The sequence below is a fragment of the Myxine glutinosa genome, chromosome 1 (genome assembly GCF_964187855.1).
Source record: "Myxine glutinosa chromosome 1, kmMyxGlut1.1, whole genome shotgun sequence".
Taxonomy (NCBI): Eukaryota; Metazoa; Chordata; class Myxini; order Myxiniformes; family Myxinidae; genus Myxine; species Myxine glutinosa.
The window spans coordinates 34,347,582-34,367,519 of record NC_136261.1 but is presented as its reverse complement, the minus strand read 5'-3'; the positions used below and the strand labels follow the sequence as shown (position 1 = coordinate 34,367,519).

The 19,938-nt window shown below is 48.0% G+C and overlaps 1 protein-coding gene across 5 annotated transcripts in view; it reads left to right on the top strand.

Moving 5' to 3' along the window:
• The window catches only part of LOC137422723 (interferon-induced protein 44-like), a 229,449-nt gene that overhangs the window by 35,879 nt on the left and 173,632 nt on the right, over positions 1 to 19,938 (top strand). For 2 of the 5 annotated variants that reach the window (XR_013621953.1, XM_078770644.1), the window contains exon 3: positions 12,105 to 12,316. Coding sequence is in view for 4 of the 5 variants with exons in the window: in XM_078770644.1 (XP_078626770.1) it covers positions 12,105 to 12,316 (212 nt within the window). In the remaining variant the exon portion in view is untranslated. Of the gene's footprint in view, positions 1 to 12,086; positions 12,317 to 19,938 lie in introns of all 5 variants that reach the window. The other 3 variants (XM_078770656.1, XM_078770660.1, XM_078770639.1) reach the window with 2 other exon arrangements.

Sequence of the window (19,938 nt, the reverse complement as noted above, 5' to 3'; positions counted from 1 at the left end):
CACTTCCCATCAAACTTCTCTTTTCCTTATGTCCTACCACATGATCATCTGTAAAACATGTTAAATACCCCTTGTATACGTCCGTTCCTATTATTTATTTATTTTGATTCTACAATTTCTTATGAGTTAAAAAAAATATTATATACATATGTATATATATATATAGATCTTATATTCATCCAATGGGTTTTTTTTCTGACAACTGTCATACTGTAACATTTTAATAGATCTTTTGGAAATATTTTCCAAATACAGTTTGTTTACCAAATTACTCATCTGCAATCTGCAATTTGTTTTTTCAATTTGTTTGGCCTTTATTGCCGTAGAAGTTGCTGTTTACATTCAGTACCTTTTTATCTACCAAGCAATTATACTTCCACATGAGACCTCCACCAGATATAAAACCTGGGATTTCGAATCATATTGATGCATTCTATTATAATTATTATTAATTTTTTTTGTAGCACAAACAAAAGATGTCATCGCTAATTTAGTTAATTATATATTCTTTGTTTTGGAGCTGTCTTCCAACTTCCATAAGGCAGAATCATAACTCTAATATTGGTTTCAAAATATTTCCAACGAAATTTTCCTCATAATAATCATTTTTCCCAAAATAAAACGGTCTGTGCAGTATATTAACTCCACCCACATATTCACTTCAGTTTTATCATTTAAACTTATCCTTAAAGAAACTTTTTCCCTTGAGATACTTCTCCTCCCACAATTTTATACCTTATATAAAACGTACTCCATTAATCAACCAGAATATTTATTTACAAAATAGGAAAGTCATATTTACCAATCTTAACCTTTTTCTCACAGAATTTTCCATCGCCTTACTTAATTTTCCATTATTTAAGTTGGGAGCAAGAGTCTTTCTCCAAGATCTGTATTTTATTTTATTCCTCTCAATTTTGATTAAAACCATGTACGTTTCCTTCAACAACCTGGTTCAAGTTTTAAAATTCCACAAATCCTCTATTAATTGTTATTCCCTTGGGGTAATCCAACAGAAATTATTTTAAACCCCTTTACTGCAGAAAGCAATGTTCTTATCGTTTTAATTTCTCGAATGTAAAGGTGGAAACTTGGCCAATGCCAATATCTTGACATCGTGTAAATGTAGGTATTGGAGAAAGAAGTGCATGGATGGCATGGGGATGACTGGGGCACTGAAGTCACTGGACGCCTGGAAGGGATCAACGACTTGGTAGCAGAAGAAACACTGTACCATTTGCGATGCAAACTTATGTTTGCGAGAGGTGACAGTTTGTCCAAGACTGATGAGGAAGGAAAAAGGAAGAGAGGACAGAGGAGTATTGATGAGGAGCGAGAGGCAGTTTTTATTGAATTCTGCGAATGGTTAGACTCAGAATTAGAGCATGGGTTAATGAACATGGACCAAGTCCATGAAAAGCTGCAGGAGTTTGATCAGTCACCAGAGAAGAGCCTTTCTTATTCAAAGCATTGGCTAAAGATAAAACTTCTAGAGAAATACGAAGACACCTTGTATTTCACAACACAGGAAAGAAGGGCAGATGTACTCTGTCTCAAAGATGGCACCGACAATATTCTGCGAGAGCATCATGCTAATCTTGACCATGGAGATGAGAAGACTCAGATCATAAAGACGGCACTCAAGTTCATATCCAATGATATTGCCTTGATTGATTTAGGTCCAAAGTCATACCCCACCACACACAGTATGACTGACATCGATAGTCAGCTGACACTTGTTCCTGCAAGCCTTCAGATATTCTTGAGACCGATTGTCAAGACAGACGTCCCCGCGACCCCGTGCTGTCTTCAGCAAGCTTGCGTTCAGTGTATCTGCAGTCAAATTATCTGGCACTCTGTATTTCTTTCTAGCTTGTGCTGGATTATTTTTGTAGAGCTGGGCTGGTTGGTTGCAAAGAATGCATACATCCTTATACAGGAGGTCAACTGACTGTGATCTTCTAGAACTGCAGCCAGTTGATGAACTGAACTCACAAGTAGTGCGTCTTCTCTTCAACTTTGATGACTCTTTCTCTGCCTTTGATGCTTGAGCTTTTTGATGCCAGATCATTTTTACACTTCTGGTGGTACCTCAGTTTTCCTTCCTTTTGAGCCTCCTTCATACGTTCCACAACAGTAACATTTTCGACAGTTTCTGCTTGTTTCAATAAAGTTGAGTATCCCTTTGGAGTTGCCTGTATGAGCCTTTCAGCTGGTGTATCCGAGCGTGCACAGATGAAGCAATTGAGCACAGGTGGAGTAACGTCTTCATCCATATTGCTAGACTCCATGTCCTGCAAAGTAGAAAATGAGATATATTTAGAAATTATTTTTCCACAAAGGAGTGTCTGTGGTGAAATATAAATGTTAACAATCAACTCAGAATCATGAAAAACCCTTATTTGACCCCTCATAAGTTACTTAAGGGCCGATTTAAAAAAATAAAAATTCTCGAAAATAATTTTTCGGTACCCGAATTCAACAGCTTTTTTTCTGGGTTTCCCACGGGAGTTGACCTTCAACATTTTAACACATGTTATTACACACTTTACAAACATATTGGTGAAGAAATTTTTTGGTAACAATTTAGTTAACAGATTTGTGAAATATCTCATAAAATGCCCTTACTAGGGGGGTGTGGTTGAGAGAGGCCAGTGCTGGGAGAGTGAGGAAGATAGTTTTTGATAAAGATGGCAACTCCACCACCAGGACAAGGTGTCTGTCGTATCTATCGTACTGGAGGAGGGAGTAACCAGGGAGAAATATTAAGGAATCAGAGACGTCTTGGAGGAGGAAAGTTTCTGTGAAGCAGATCAAGTCTGGTTTGTCAAAAGCAACCTATATGGAGAGATCAGTCAGGTTTGAGCCAAGGCCCTGGATGGTTGAGGTCCATATCATTAAGGAAGAGGGAGGTGAGCATCCGATACAGGAGAGGGGTGGAGTAGGATAAGAAGAGGGGGGGGGGGGGGGAAGAGGGATGTAGGGAGAGCTGGTGACTGTGTTGGAGATTGCAGAAGAGCTATGGGGAAGGGAAAGTAAGAGGAAGACAAAAAGTTTGATGGTGAGGGGATGAGTCACTGTGAGGAGTTGTTTGAGGGGGAAGATCTAAGTAGAAGGTTGGAGGAGGTGGAGGAATGAGTAGTAAGAGAGAGGATGTGCGTGGGAGGCAGCTTTCTGGATGAGTTGAGAGGCAACTTTGAGGAGGAGGGGTGAGATGGGAGATTTGAAGAAGATTGGTGAGGTGGGAGAGTTAATGGGGAGGTTGAGGGGATGTTTAGAAGTGGTGGGTTGAGGGGTGAGGTTTGAAGGAGCGGGATGATGGGGGTGGTTGGGAGTTTTGAAAGTTTTCAACGGTTAATGAAAATTGAACATTTATTACAAACTGGGTATCTTGAGATTTTCAAGTCAGAGATATGTTTGAAAACAGAGGAGGGGTGGAATATAGGTGAGTTTAGAGAATGTAGAAAGAAAGAGTTGTACGAGATTGATTTTTTTTTAATGGAATGATTTAATTAGCAATTAGCAATTAGCAATAATTAGGAATTTAATTAGCAAAAATGAAAACAGCCGTTTGAAAAGGAAGAGGAAGAGTGAGTTGTAATTGGCGAGTGTATACAGCATGGTGGAAGGAAGTTTAAACATTTTTAAAACAAAATCGTGAACACTGTCTGGGTATCTATCTATAATTCCAGTAATCTCTGTACGTCTGTACGTTTGTCTGTGACCGCTGTTTCTCGACAACTACCGGTCCGATATACTTGAAACTTGCCAGGTATATTGCTGGGGACCCGAGGATGTGCCTTTTCAAGGTTTGAAATTAATCGGACAAGTACTTACCGAGCTATGGCGATTTAGCCGTTCGCCGTTCGCTTTGGCGTTGCGAATGGACCAAACCATTCATGTAAATAGAGGGGGGGGGGGGGGGGGGGTTCTGTGGTCGTTCGCTTTGGCTTTGCGAATGGACCAAACCATTCATGTAAATAGAGGGGGGGGGGGTTCTGTGGTCGTTGCGAATGGACCAAACCATTGTTTTTTTTTTGCAGTTTTTTTTTTTTTTGCAGTTTTTTTTTTTTTGCAAGGAACGGGCACCCACGTACGGGCACGTCCTAGCTTATATATAGTACGGGCATGAAACTTGCCAGGTATATTGCTGGGGACCCGAGGATGTGCCTTTTCAAGGTTTCATATTAATCGGACAATTACTTACCGAGCTATGTCCAAAAAACGATTCAACCAATCAGAGAGCAGCGAACGATCGCGTGCCGAACGTGGCGGACACACTCTGCCTCGGATGGCACATTTGAGAGCGTATTCATTTATTTCACGTTTGCAAACTATGTTGGCGTTAAACTATGTTTTAAAACTAATAAAACCGAATTTGCGATTCATTCGCTTTCCTGCGCGTTTGTGCACGCGATGGCGATTTCTTTACCAAACTCCGGAAGCCGTTCGCTTTGGACCAAACCATTGCATGTAAATAGAGGGGGGGGGATTGTCACCACTCGCAAGCCGTTCGCTTTGGACCAAACCATTTCATGTAAATAGAGGGGGGGGATATAATTTTAGATATAGATATAGTACGGGCATGCCCTAGTTCACTGAAATGAGGGCAGGGAGGCTAAGAGGGATGATGAAGTGCAGGGGGTGTGGGGGTTGGGGAAAGTTGGTGTGAGGTGAGAAGTAAGTTATGTGTATATTATATATATATATATATACATATATATATATATATATATATACAGTATATATCTATATATCTATATATATATATATATATATATATTTTTTTTTTTTTTTTTTTTTTTTTTTTTAAAGACATTGAGCAAAGGGTAAAAAGTTTGGAGGAAGTAACAGGTGTAAATAGAAGGTATTGTAGAGAAAGAATGTTCATGGACACACAACGACTGACAAGGGGACTCAGTACGCCTTGAGGGAACCGGGCAGGTCTCGAGGGAACTGACAGGCCCAAAAACACAGATACGAGAAAGTCGACTAATACACACAAATTTGCACGAATTTCAAAACAAGATCGAACTGGAAGCACACAGCAAACATATACACAGCAAAATAAACAGTAGAAATTCGACAAAAATGATCGGGAGAAACTTATCTTTGATGATCCTGCAGCAGCACAGATGACACAACCTCTCCGGAGGAACTGGAACAGTTTTTTCCCAATTCTTCTTTCTGCTCCGCAGTTTAAACCACATCAGGTTGTTTATAATATAAAAGAAAGAAGGTTTGCCTTAAATGTAATTTCCTCCAGGGATTGCCAATTAACAGCTGAATTGAATGTGACGTATTGGCAGGCCGACGAAATGGCACACATGTTCTTAAAAAAAAGATTTTATTGTTTTCAAAAAATATCGAGGGACGAGAGAACAAAATGTGACGAGATTAAGCACATGGAAGACAGACAATGATTGACCATAATAATAAATCGTTCACGTATACAATAAACAAGTACAAAAAGTTTTAATTAAAACAAAAGCCGCGTCGATGTTACACAATGCCTAGATGCAGCTGTGCCTATAACGTCGATGTTATAGGCACAGGACATTCCTATTGATTCGATTACTTGATGTTATTTTTGTGCAAAGTGAAAATATATCTCGTCAATTTCCCGTGTGTGGCGACGAATTTTTAATATATCTCGGCATTTTCCCGTCTGTTATTTCAGGCGGTGTATGACTGACCATGCCGCGATTGAAAAAAATATATATCTCGGCAATTTCCCGTGTGTGGCGACACGTGAACGAAGCTATGCTCCTCTCTCCACATTATTGTGACGACGTATAAATTAAATATTTCATCGTGACGATTGTCATCAAATGGACGAATTTTTAATATATCTCGGCATTTTCCCGTCTGTTATTTTGGGCGGTGTATGACTGACCATGCCGTGATTGTAAAAAAATATATCTCAATGGACTTGAAGTTACAGGCCTTTGAGAATTCATTTCGTTCTATAAAGGGCAACTTTCATCGGATTTTCTTCCCGTTTTTTTTCAACCGAGTCTAAAACTATGTTAGCGACTGTGAAAAATGAAATGATATATCGAATTTGATTTGAAAGAAAACTGTGTGAGAGAGGAAGACACCACGGTCTTACAAAACAGGCCTCAAAGCTATGCGAGTTAATAAAATGGTGGATATTTGTTTATATGAAGCCTCTCCCACAATGGGTGGAGCTATGGTTCCCAGAATGGGTGGAGCTTTGAGGTTTTGTCTTCTCTGCAAGAAGAACAAGAAGAACAAGAACAACAACAGAGGGCACTCTATGACCAGCGTCTTGCGATGCGGCCAAAAATAAATTACCCCTCTATTGGGCCCACTTACACAAGCACACCCAGACAAACCAGGCAACAAGCGAGGGCTTGAGGCAGAAAAAAGAGCAAGGCAGAGATCACGACCCATTCAACAATCCACCAAAAAAATAAGTGTTCGTGGCAGTAGAGATACCCGGTAAAAAGCCAAGAGATTGCATATCGCTGGTAGTGGAGGGCGATATAGTCAGGTTGCCAAAATGTTGACCCTGCAATGTTAACTACTGCGACCTTTTTCACGGAAATGTGTTCTATATAGTTAGAAGAGTCAAATTAGCTTGGTTGCTACTTGTGCAACGTTGAGCATTTCTCAGAATTCAAGATGGCGGCTGCCGCTATCTTGGATGTTGGCCAATTTTCAACTTTTGATCTCCATGACCTAGAGGGTAGTGTAATACCTCTTTCTAGGGGCTTTAGAGTATGGGGAGTCAATTTCTGGAGTTATTTTTTGGATATGGGGGTCAATGTCAAGGTCAAAATGAAGGTCAAAGGTCAAACTGAGAAACTTTAATGTATTGTTATTGTTCATAAGACATGACGACGGAACCAGAGGCATGTGACGCACAGTACCATGACCACGCACAGTACCATGACCTCTATAGAGACATTGAGCACAGTATTACCAGCCATCAGTGGTCACAATCCTCTACTACTCTTCATCATCATCATCATCATCTACACCCAGCTCCCCTACACCCAGCGTCAAAGAAGGGACTGGGTGCATGACTTTTGCAGGACGACAAGCTTGTTGCTTTTCCGTCACGAACTCTGACGCCCACTCAGTCTGCATATTCAAACATTGAACGGGAAACTCTGACCCTTGTTGCTGGCATACAGAAGTTCCATACTTACCTGTTTGGGAAACGCTTCAAGGTATACACAGACCACAAACCACTGGTCATGATCATCAGCGAGCCGCTTACAAGCACCCCCACTGCTCCAGTGCATTATTGTGAAAATCCAAGGCTACGATTTTGATCTGTAGGATAAGCCCGGCCGTGAGATGATGCTATCAGACACACTGTCGATGATGCTATCAGCGACTGAACCCAGAGAACAATCAGGAAAGGAATTGCAGTTGGACACACGTGTAGATGGTATTGAGCTTGATGATGATGATCCCCATCGCTTTTTCCTGATTGATTTCAGATCGAGGAAACAGGACCAACTCAGAGAGTGTGGAAAGGCTGATATAACCTTTCGAGCATTGCATCGGTTTGTTCATCAAGGTTGGCATTCCGTGATTACAGAGCTCCCTGTGGACCTAAGTCCGTACTCTGCCGCACCATGATTAAATTGGTATTTGTGACGGGGTTCTATTCAAAGGTCGACATGTAATAATTCCAGAGCAGCTACGTAACGACATCCTCGACCAGCTCCATGAGAAACATATGTGGATCGAAAAGATAAAACGTCTAGCACGCGACTGTGTTGACTGGCCAAGCATATACCTGGACATTGAGAGAATTGTCAGAACATGTAAGACATGTCAAGAGAACCAACTCGAACAAAGGTGTGAGGCTATGATAGCTCATGCGATACCAGCGGTACCATGGACAAAGGTGGCTGGTGATGTGTGCGCTACACGGCAGACCTACCTCTTAGTGACGGACTATTACACCAAGTACCCAATTGTGAAGAGAATGAAATGCACGACGATCAGTGCAGTAGCTCAGGTACTAAGCTAAGGTCTGAGTACTTCAGTATGTTCGGCCCACCTCTGGAGATCTTATCGGACAATGGACCTCAATATGTGGGTAAACCGTACCGTGATATGTGTACCAAATGGAATGTGAAACACATGACAACATCGCCATGGTATCCACCCAGTAATGGATTGATTGAGAGACAAGTTCCAGCAGTGAAGAACATGATCAACAAGTGTATTAGTTCAGGGAATGACATAGATATTTCACTGCAACACCTGAGGTGCACACCTGTAGAATCCTACCTCTCAAGTCCAGGCGAAATGCTGTTCAACCGGCCTATACGCACCAACCTACCAAGCCGTCTGTTGGTTCCTGCACAGCAAAGGCATCAGGAAATTCAGGAACGATTGAAGGAATGTGGAGACCGGATGGCGAAGCAATACAACAGAAGGCTGGGCTGGAATTACCTGAATTGGCTATTGGACATCAGGTTCGGATTCAGAACAAGGACACGCACCATGATACCCCAGGAAAGTGGTGGCTCGCTGTAACGAACCCCGCTCTTATATAGTGCAGACGCCTAACAGAACAGGACGTGTCTTCGAAGAACCAGGGTACATTTGCATGAACTTCAACCACCCGATTGTTGCGCCAATTGGAAGGCCGAACCTACTCAATCAACACGTCAGTCGACCAACTGCTCTCCGCATACATTTCAACAGTGACGATTCAACAATGGAAACTAACGGCTGGTCCAGCTCCAAGGATGACAAGAGGGCCGAGATAACAAGGCCGAGACAACAAGTCCGAGACAACAAGGCCGAGACAATAAGGCCGGACAACTCTCTGTACTCGACCAGATCAGTCCGTGTGATTCGAAAACCAATGAGATATTGTAATGGTGAATAACGGACATCAGAAATCAGCACTTGTAATGTTGGTGCACAAATAATCCGTTGATTTAAATGGCGGACATTGGAATGATTCTGTGTTTTCGCTAAGGAAACTGAGCAGTAAATACATTTCGGTTGAGTTATAACAGTAACCGCAGAGCTCATCTATATGTGGCCTAACTTGCATCTGATTGTGTTTATTATTTTGACTTAGTTTAGAAGTGTTTTGTTGCAAACCAACACTATAATTTCGATGAAAGGGAGATGTTGTGATTGGTACTGCGTAGTGACGTCTTAGCTCTTGGGTCGTGGATTTGGTGGTCGGTTGCTGCAAGTCATGATGGCGGTCTGTTCTGTGAGAGCTTGGTATCATCTTTAATAAACAACTTTTTTCAACCATGGTCCTGAACTTACTACAGTCAGCACTATAAAAGGTTTCTCTTGAGGATTGCTACGTTTTCTTACCTGGCACTTTCCACTTCAGACGGGGAGGATAGATCTTTTTTTTTTTTTTTCTTTTTTTTTTGTATACAAGATCGAGGCTCGTGAAAGAGCAAACATTAATCACACAAAAAGACAAACCGACACACAAAACACAAAAAACAAGGGGAGCGGCAGACAAGATGGGGAGAGAGGGGGTAGGACACATAAGAGAGGGGGAAGAAGGGGAAGGACACAAACACAACATTTGAGAGCAGGGACATCGGGAGGACTTGGGGGGAGGTGGGAGAGGATTAAAACATATGAACACTGCAAGGACTCTGGGGTGAATTACCGGGGGTAGAAAAGATCAAGGTTTTCGATGGGGGAAGATAAGAGATGGTGGTGAACAGCTGTTTTAAAGACCTGGAGGGAGGAGTGGGATTGAAGGGAGTGGGGGAGTTTGTTCCAGAGGCAGGAGAAAAGGGGAATGAAAGAGTGAAGGTGAGCAGAGAGCCTAGACTTTGGCAGTTTAACCATAAGAGGGTTGCAGGCAGATCTTGTGCGACCTGAAGGAATATTGGGGGGACAGAGCACAGAGAGAGCTGGGGGAGCAAGGCAGGAGAGGAGTCGGTAGAAGACAGAAAGACCACCTACCTGCCTGCGGTGAGTGAGTGAAAGGCCCTCGGCGTTGACTACATCGCAGGAGATTCCAATGATTCTGAAAGCTTTGGCCTCAACAGCGTGAAGCCGAGCAAGGTGTGAGGCAGGAGCACCAGCCCAGAGGGGGGAACAGTATTCCATTGAGCTGCGGATGAAAGCCTTGTATGTGGTGAGGAGCTCAGGTGTGCCAAGGAAGGACTTCGCACGACGGAGGATGCCCAGTCGGCGACTGGCTTTGGAGGCCAGCTTGGAAATGTGGTTTTCCCAAGAAAGATCATGGCAGATAGTGAGACCCAAAAGCTTGAGCGACAGAACTTCTTGGAGAGGATTGTTGAGAAAGTAGATGGGAGGGTTGTCCAGTCGGTCCTTTCGGAGAGACATTGTAAGAGTGTGAGATTTGTCAGGATTGAAAGACATGTTCCACTTGTTTGACCAGTCTGTGATTTTGTCCAGGTCTGCAGAGAGTGAGGAGGCTGCAGACTGCCGATCTGAGGGATGAGGAATGGAGCGACAGAGAGTAGAGTCGTCAGCAAAGAGATAGAGAGGATTTTCAAGAGAGTCAGAGAGATCATTGATGAAGACCAGAAAAAGCACAGGGCCCAGAACACTACCTTGGGGAACTCCAGCCAGAACAGGAAGAGGAGATGAGAGAAACCCATTCAGGGCCACACGTTGACTACGACCAGAGAGGAAGTCCGCCAGCCATGCGTGGAGATTTCCATGGATACCAAAGGAGGAGAGTTTGGAGAGCAGAGCAGGGTGCCAGACCGTATCAAAGGCACGTGAAATGTCAAGGGAGACAGCTCTAATTTCCTATTTGGCGTTGAGGACCTCCATCCATTGTTGAGAAAGCAGAAGCAGCATGTCCAGAGTAGAGTGACCAGGTCTGAAACCAAATTGATGATCAGAGATCAAGCCATTGGAGAAGAGGAAAGATTTAATATCTGAAGCAATGATGGATTCCATGACTTTGCTGATAATTGGGAGAAGGCTGATTGGTCTGTAGTTGCTGGGATCTGTTTTTGCACCTTTTTTGTGCAAAGCGGTGATGTTGGCTGATTTCCAAGCAGATGGCAGATGACCTTGAGCAAAAGAGAGGGTGAAGAGAACAGAAAGAGGGAGTGAAAGAGCAGAAGAACATGATTTTAGGACCCGTGGGCTGATGCCGTCAGGACCAGTTGCAGAATCAGAGTCGAGGGTTGACAGAAACTTTTCCACCTTGTCAGGAGGAAAGGACACAGAGTCCAGGAGCAGCTGGGTACGACTGGGTATGGTGGGTACAGAGAGGGATGGGTTTGGGACACAAGATTTAGAGGCAAACACAGAGTTGAGGCATTCAGCTTTTTCATGTGCGGAGTCAGCCGTTAAGCCATTTGAGGTGAGGGAGGGGATGGAGGTGGAGCAAACACCAGAAACAGATTTGACCAGACGCCACTATGATTTGGAGGAAGGAGACAGGTTTGAGAGTTCATTCTTGAGTGTGGAGAGATAGTGCTTCCTGGCACACTTGAGGGTAGACACACACTTGTTCCGAGCTTGGTGGAAGGACCTGAGATTGCCTTCAGTTGGATTTGCCTTCCAAGAGGCAAAGGCAAGTTGTTTCAGGGCAACTGCCTCATCACAAGATGCAGTGTACCATGGACAGGAGGAAGGGTAAGACAACTGAAGATGAGATGGGATAAATCTGTGCATGAGAGAGAGAGCAGTTTGCTTTGGAAGAATTCCCAGGTAGAATTGATGTCAGAGGCAGTAGAGATGGGAGACCAGTCCAGATGATTGATGGCTGCTTGCAGACCGTGCCAGTCAGCCTGAGTGAAATGCCAGACTCGTCGACGCTGAGGAATGCCAGATCCAGTGAAAAATGAAATGCCAGTGAAATGCCAGATCTCACTTACCTTAAGCTATATGACCTCCAACAGCTCACAACTCTGCCTCCCTGCAGCATACAAAAACAGGTCCAACTTCAACGAAGCATGAAATTCTTAATACAGGGAAAAATGAACTACTCTGTGGGAGCACGCACAGTCATTGCTAAGGCCTTACATTTTAATCACTGCTTTGTACCCCAAAAACGTAACAATATATTTCACCACAGATGAAACTTTGCTCATTGCTGTGGTTTCGTTTTGAAGCAGATGTAAATCATCTAACAGACCTCTCGTTTTTTAACAGGACGAAAGAAAAACTTTTAGAAGGGATTAAAAGTTTCAAACCAGATGAGAGTGTAAAAGATGCCAAAATCCTTATGCTTGGGCATGTAGGATCGGGGAAGTCCAGCTTCGTGAACTCAATCAACACAGTTTTTGCTGGTCGCCTTTGCCAGGATGCCATACCTGGTACTGGAGGAGAAAGTTTCACTGTGAAGGTAAATGTATTATTCAATCCAATGTTTGTTAATCTCCTGTCTCAGAATATAATGTGCTGTGAAGCAGTTTTAATCTTCCCAGTGCCATTCTCACAATGTTGATAATGTTTTGAAATGTGCCAAGTAAACTGTGTGATGATGGTGAGTCGAGACTGGTAATTGTGCTTCACTCGTTTTTCTTTTTTTAATGCAATTTCGCCAGCCACAAAGTCAAAGACCACTCAAGGTAGGGGCTACACAAAGGAAAATACTGGATACATATTAAACAGAATAAAATATATTTTTGCATCCCTCTTGAATTGAGGTAGGTTATGATTGAGGGGTAGCAGGATGCAGGCAAAGACTTCCAAAGTTATGAAGTACCGTACAAGGAAGGAAATTATACAGAGTTACCTCATAGCCTAAGTCCTTGAGACCGATGCAAGAAACTGCCAAATGTGTGGAGTGGCTAAAAGTACATTTAGGTGGAACAACCTGTGAGACACCCTCTGAGCATATTCCATGAAAATATCTGTGGAAAAGGTTCAAAGAAGCAACATGGTATCAGACAGAGAGGTTCCAGGGATCATGCCAATTCCTGTCCCACCATATTGGCAGCATGTCACTGGATTCTGTCAAGGAGGGATCTGTGACAGGCCAGAGCACTAGCCCAAATATGGCAACAACACTCCAAGATAGGTCTTGCAGTGGTCTTGTATAGACACAGTATAGCAGCTGGAGGAAGGTGTGGTGATACCGATGTAGCACAAAAATAGCAGCCGAGGCATTGAGAGGCTCTTTTGGCTAGACCAGAGATGTAATTTTCCAAGATGAAGTTTGAACTGATATCCAATCCAAGGAGATGGTAACAATCAGTTCCTGCAAAGGTGAATGATATATAGACAGGGTTGGAAAACAGTGTGATCTTGAGCTTGACACAAACACCAAGTGAGGCTTTTTTGGGTTGAAAGTTATGAGCCTGTCATTTCCCCAGTTATTCATACTCATGAGGTCCTGATTGAGAGTGGCACTGGCCTGGACACGGGAAGGAGGAGACATGGTTTCTGGGTATGTAGTAAACAGTGTTGAGTCATCTACTGTATGTAAATGATTAACTGTGAAAGTGTAGCGGCTACCGCTGGGTTTTCACAATCGCCTTGCACCTATCAAGGACGCGGAGCGATCACCATGCCGGGCTCGTCCAGGACGCCCGGGCAGGCCCGCGCTCAACTTGCCAGGCCTCGGTTGGGACGCCCGGGCATGCCCGGGCAAGCTCGCCCTCAACTTGCCAGGCCGCAGCCAGGACGCTGGGCCACGCCCCTCTCGCCTTTCCTGGGCAAACGCTCCGGGATAATATGTATATATATTGCTGCCCGATAAACGGGCTTTTCAGAGTGCCTGAGTGTTTGTGGTTTGATTAAAGCAACTCGGATGAATTCCAGCTTTTTGTCGCGTCCATTCTTCCGATCGACGTGGGAGCCCCAGCTCCTTCATTGGTGACCTACCGACATGGACACGGCAGTCGCCCTTAAACTGCCTACCTTCTGGGAGGCTCACGCGGCGGTTTGGTTCGCACAGGCGGATTCCCTGTTCGCCCTGCGAGGCATCACGGCCGACGACACCCGCTTCCACCATGTGGTAGCAGCGCTCAGTTCGGCCACCGCGGCCCGCGCCCTGAGCCTCCTCGAGAGCCCGCCAGCCGCTGACAAATACGGCGCGATTAAGAAGCTTCTCCTCGACGCTTTCGTCCTCCCATCGGCGGAACGCGCACGGCGCCTGCTCGACCTGCCCGAGCTCGGCGACACGCGCCCTTCCGAGCGAATGGACTACATGCTTTCACTGCTCGGCGAGCACTCTCCGGCATTCCTGTTCCGGGAGCTGTTCCTCCGTCAGCTGCCTAACCCGGTACGCCTCGCCCTGGCAAGCACGACGATCACAGATCCCCGGGCTTTTGCCAGAGAAGCCGACAAGATCTCCGCCGCAGGACAGCGCATCGCAGCGGCGACATGGGACCCACCGCCGTCCGACGCAACACCCATGGCGCCCGAGCACCCGGCACGGTCGACGACCGAACTGCCGACGCAATTGGCGGCCGCTACACCGAGCCGACCGCCTCCAGCACGACGACCGGGGCCTCCACCTGACCAAGCGTGGTGTTACTATCATGCCAGGTTCGGACAGAAGGCCCAGACATGCCGACCCCCGTGCACCTTCGGCAGGCCGGGAAACGGCCGGGCCGGCGTTCATTACCAGCCATGAGCGCCGGCCACACGGGCAACTTACTGTTCATCACGGATAAAGCGTCCGGACGGCGCTTCCTGTGCGACACCGGCGCCCAACTGAGCACCATACCCGCCTCTGACCAGGACAGGCAATCCGCGGTTTGCGGCCCCTCCTTGGTTGCGGCCAACGGATCGACCATCCGCACCTTCGGCCCGCGCAACGTCACCCTCTGCTTCAGCGGCCAACGCTTTGCTTGGACGTTTGTAACCGCAAACGTGCCCATGGCTCTGCTAGGCGCCGACTTCCTCTGCGCACACGGACTGCTGGTGGACGTCCAACGGCGTCGTTTAATCAACGCCGAAACCTTCAGCTCCCTGGTATGCACATTGAGCAGCTCCGCGCCGACCGAGCTGGCATGCGCCGTCCCGGCGGCGAACGAGTTTGCTCGCCTGCTCACGGAGTTCCCGGCCCTCACGCGGCCGACGTTTTCGGCCGTCGCAGTACGGCATGGGATCGAGCACCACATACCAACCACAGGCCCGCCGGTCTACGCCAGGGCCCGCCGCCTCGACCCAGCCAAGCTCGCCGTGGCGAAGGCCGAATTCGACGCGTTGGAGCACCTCGGCATCGTGCGGCGCTCCGATAGCGTGTGGGCCTCGCCACTGCACATCGTGCCAAAGCCGGGGGGTGGATGGCGCCCGTGTGGCGACTACCGCCGTCTCAATGACGCTACCACCCCCGACAGGTACCCGATCCCGCATATCCAAGACTTCTCCGCCCGTCTGGCGGGACGGGTCATTTTTTCGAAAATTGATCTCATACGGGGATATCACCAGGTACCTGTCAGGGCGGCCGACGTCCCTAAAACGGCAGTCATCACGCCGTTCGGCTTATTCGAATTCTTGCGGATGCCGTTTGGTCTCAAGAACGCGGCTCAGGCGTTCCAGCGCTTGATGGACGGCGTGCTGCGTGACCTGCCATTCCTTTTCATTTACCTGGACGACATCCTCGTCGCCAGCACGTCCCGGGCCGAGCACCTCCTCCACCTCCGAACACTGTTCGGGCGCCTCAGCGAGCACGGCCTCATCGTCAACCCGGCCAAATGCCACTTCGGCACGACGGCCGTTGATTTTTTGGGCCACCACATCACCAAGAACGGGGCCGTGCCACTGCCAACCAAGGTCGAGGCCATCACCACGTTCCCGCGTCCCCGCACCATAAAGGCCCTGCAGGAATTCCTGGGAATGGTGAATTTTTATCACCGCTTCGTGCCCCGCGCTGCTCAACTCATGCGGCCCCTCTATGAAGCCCTCCGGGGCAAGCCGGCCAAGCACGACATCGCCTGGTCCGCAGCAATGGATGCGGCCTTCCAAAGCTCAAAGCGGGCCCTCGCCGACGCAACACTGCTCGCTCACCCGGTGCTCAACGCTCCCATCGCCCTCACCACGGATGCCTCCGACTACGCGGTGGGCGCCGTACATGAGCAATGGGTGAACGGGGTTTGGCAGCCACTCGCTTTTTTCAGCCGGCAGCTCCGGCCGAACGAGCTCAAATACAGCACGTTTGACCGGGAGCTCCTCGGTCTACACCTGGCCGTCCGCCATTTCCGCCACCTCCTGGAGGGCCGACCTTTCACGGCGTTCGTCGACCACAAGCCGTTGGTTTACGCCATGGCCAAGGTCACGGAGCCGTGGTCGGCCCGCCAACAGCGCCACCTCTCCGCCGTGTCGGAGTTTACCACGGACATCCGGCACGTCGCCGGCAAAAACAACGCCATGGCCGACTGTCTTTCCCGGGCCAGCGCGAACGCGGTCCACCTGGGCGTGGTCTTTGCGCTTATGGCGGCGGACCAAACCACCGACACCACGGTGCAAGCCCTCCGGGCGGCGGACACGGGCCTCCGCCTGGCCGACATCCCCTTCGCGGACACTGTCCTGCTCTGCGATGTCTCCCAAGGCCAGCCTCGCCCCATCGTGCCCGTCACCTGGCAACGCCGCATCTTCGCCTCCCTCCACGGCCTTTCCCACCCGGGCCGGAAAGCTTCCCAGAAGCTGGTGTCGGCGCGATTCGTCTGGCACGGCCTACGTCGGGACGTCCGCGATTGGACCAGCACCTGCACGGCCTGCCAACGGGCCAAGGTCCACCGACACACCCAGGCCCCGCTGGCACCTTTCACCGTGCCCGAACGACGTTTCGACCACGTCAACGTGGATCTGGTGGGCCCCCTCCCCCCGTCACGGGGGTTCACACACCTGCTCACCATGGTGGACAGGACCACCAGGTGGCCGGAGGCCGTTCCCCTCGTCTCCACCACCACCGCCGACGTGGCGCAGGCTTTCATCGCCACCTGGGTCGCCCGCTTCGGCGCACCGGCGGACATCTCGTCAGACCGCGGACCACAGTTCACCTCCGAGCTGTGGGGCGCGGTCGCCCGCAACCTGGGGGTCAAGCTCCACCATACTACGGCCTACCACCCCCAAGCAAACGGGTTGTGCGAGCGATTCCACCGCTCCATGAAGGCCGCGCTCATGGCCGGCCTTCAAGACGGCGGTTGGGCCGACCGGCTGCCGTGGGTCCTTTTGGGCCTCCGCACGGCCCCCAAGGAGGACCTCCAGGCATCCACCGCCGAGCTTGTCTATGGCCAGGCGCTACGCGTCCCGGGCGAATTCGTGCCCGACGCTACCAGTCCCTGGTCCGCAGCTCACCAGCGCTCGGACCTCCAGGAGGCCGCCCGACGGTTTGCCCCCTTGCCAACGTCCCACCACGGTGACCCCCAGTCCTACGTCCCCCCAGCACTTCGCACAGCGGAGTATGTTTTTGTGCGTCACGACGCACATCGGGGGCCACTCCGGCCGCCGTACGACGGGCCCTTCCGGGTGCTGCGACGGGACGACAAGTCGTTCGTCATCGACATCGGCGGCAGGTCGGACCGGATTGCGGTGGACCGCCTCAAGCCGGCGCACGTGGACGTCGACCACCCACCACGGGTGGCCCTTCAGCCGCGGCGAGGCCGCCCCCCATCCACGGTGCCCCCCACTCGACCGCCCACCACCACACCGGACCCCCTCCCACGACCCGCCAGGGGTCGCTTCGGCCGGGTCATCAGGACCCCCCTCAAATTGACCCTGCCAGTGCAAGTCGATTCTGGGGGGACGTGTGTAGCGGCTACCGCTGGGTTTTCACAATCGCCTTGCACCTATCAAGGACGCGGAGCGATCACCATGCCGGGCTCGTCCAGGACGCCCGGGCAGGCTCGCCCTCAACTTGCCAGGCCGCAGCCAGGACGCTGGGCCACGCCCCCTCTCGCCTTTCCTGGGCAAACGCTCCGGGATAATATGTATATATATTGCTGCCCGATAAACGGGCTTTTCAGAGTGCCTGAGTGTTTGGTTTGATTAAAGCAACTCGGATGAATTCCAGCTTTTTGTCGCGTCCATTCTTCCGATCGACGTGGGAGCCCCAGCTCCTTCAAAAGAATACAATCAGGAAAATCATTTATATATATAACAAGAACAATGTGGGACCCAACACAGAGCCCTGAGGAACACCAGCATTAAATTATGGGCAGGGGACATCTGTCCTTTGTGTACAACAAAGTTTGGCAATTTGCAAGGAAGTCAGAAATTGTAGCAAGCTATTTTCGATAAATGTCATTTGATAAAATCTTCAGTAAGGCCACAACAAGGACTGTGCACTCGCATGGAGTTGTTCATTTTCCCCTGTATTAAGAATTTCATGTTTAGGTTAAGCTGGACCTGTTTTTGTATGCTGTAGGGAGGCAACAGTTTAAACTGTTTTGAGCTGTTGGAGGTCATCTCGCTTAAGGTTCATGTGATCGATCATCCCCATCTGAACTGGAAAGTGTCAGGCAAGGAAATGTTGCGATTCTCGAGAGGAACCCTTGATGAAGCTGATCACAGCAGCATGACAAATTTCGCACCTTTTCCTCCCCTCTCCCTCCAGTCACGGCTGGACGAATGCCACTACTGGCTGAATCTGTGGACAGCTATGACCAACTTTGTGAAAAAACAAAACAAAAAAAAAAACACAAGTACAGATACATTCAAAGTACACCGCCCCCATGCCAAATAATTAAATACCCTACAGCGCAGCAATGCCGGGGCACCTCCACAACTGCTTCACCAAAGATGTTTCTTTTAGAGATTTAATTAAATAAGTCATTAATAAAAACATTAAATAATTAATTGATTAATCAATAAATAATTAATCGATTAAATGATTAATCAATAAATCAAAAACATCCTTTATAGCCACATCACTTGGTCACTGTGTTACGTGTTCCTCCCTGGCCTCCTGGTCTCGGTATACCACCGAACCCCGAGAGGAGCCACGGTAGAAAAATATGTTATTCTGTGTTCGAAATCAATAGTGAAACCACACCAAAGATTATAAAGGAACAGATTGTATTAAAAATCACACACAAGAATAACGGTACAACAAATGGCAATTAAGAGTGCACTCCATACCTTATGGCTTAGGATGGTACCATCACTAAAGTCAATTTACTCACTGCACTCCCAGCGAGTGAAAAGGACACTCCTCAATGTCTCTATAACCTTTTCCAAGGTGAAGGTGATTCGCTCCAGTGGTCACTAGTACGATATCCAGTCGAAGCCCAAATCGCGTACAGTTGACAATGGCGACCGCCCCAACGAAACTGTACAAAGGTGCCCTCCAGAGTAGCACCTTCACCGCTCACTCAGCAAACCGCAACGTAATTGGAGAGGAAGCGGTCGCACACACACATCCCCGACAGACGGTAGGATGTTGGGAGTAAAGCTGCCCCGAAGCAAAGCCTTTGTAGGTGTCCGAAGCACGAGGCTCAAAATGGCTGACCGCTCTTACTTGAGTCGATGCGACTAGGCGAGGATTCGTCGAAATCTCAGCGCCCCAAACCTGGCTACACAGATTTCTCAATTCCAGCGATAATACCTATCGCCGGATGTCCTTTCACGGAACTCAAAATTCCCTCGCGGCTTTCGGTCGACTGCGCTCTCTACGGAGCCGAGACGTCACGCGTCTTCTCCGACTTTGCTGGCCACACCTCTTCCTCTTCTCTCTCTCTCGTCATCTTCCGGCTTCCTGTCTCTTTTCCATGAGCGCTTTTAACCTTTTAACCACAATAACCATTTCCCGTAAACAACAATAATCATAATACTTAGAACCAACAATAATAATAAGTGCCGAATCCGTAACACTTCCCCCCCCTAAAGAAAGAAAGTTTGAGCACCGTGAAAACTTTCTTTGTATGCAAACTCTTTAAACAAACAAAAATAAACTCACCACCCAAATCACCAATTCCCGTGAGCAACAATTATTTCACACATCCCACAGATATTTCCAAAGTTAATTGACTGTGAACAAAGCGTCAGTCATGACATTGTCCCTGCCCTTGACAT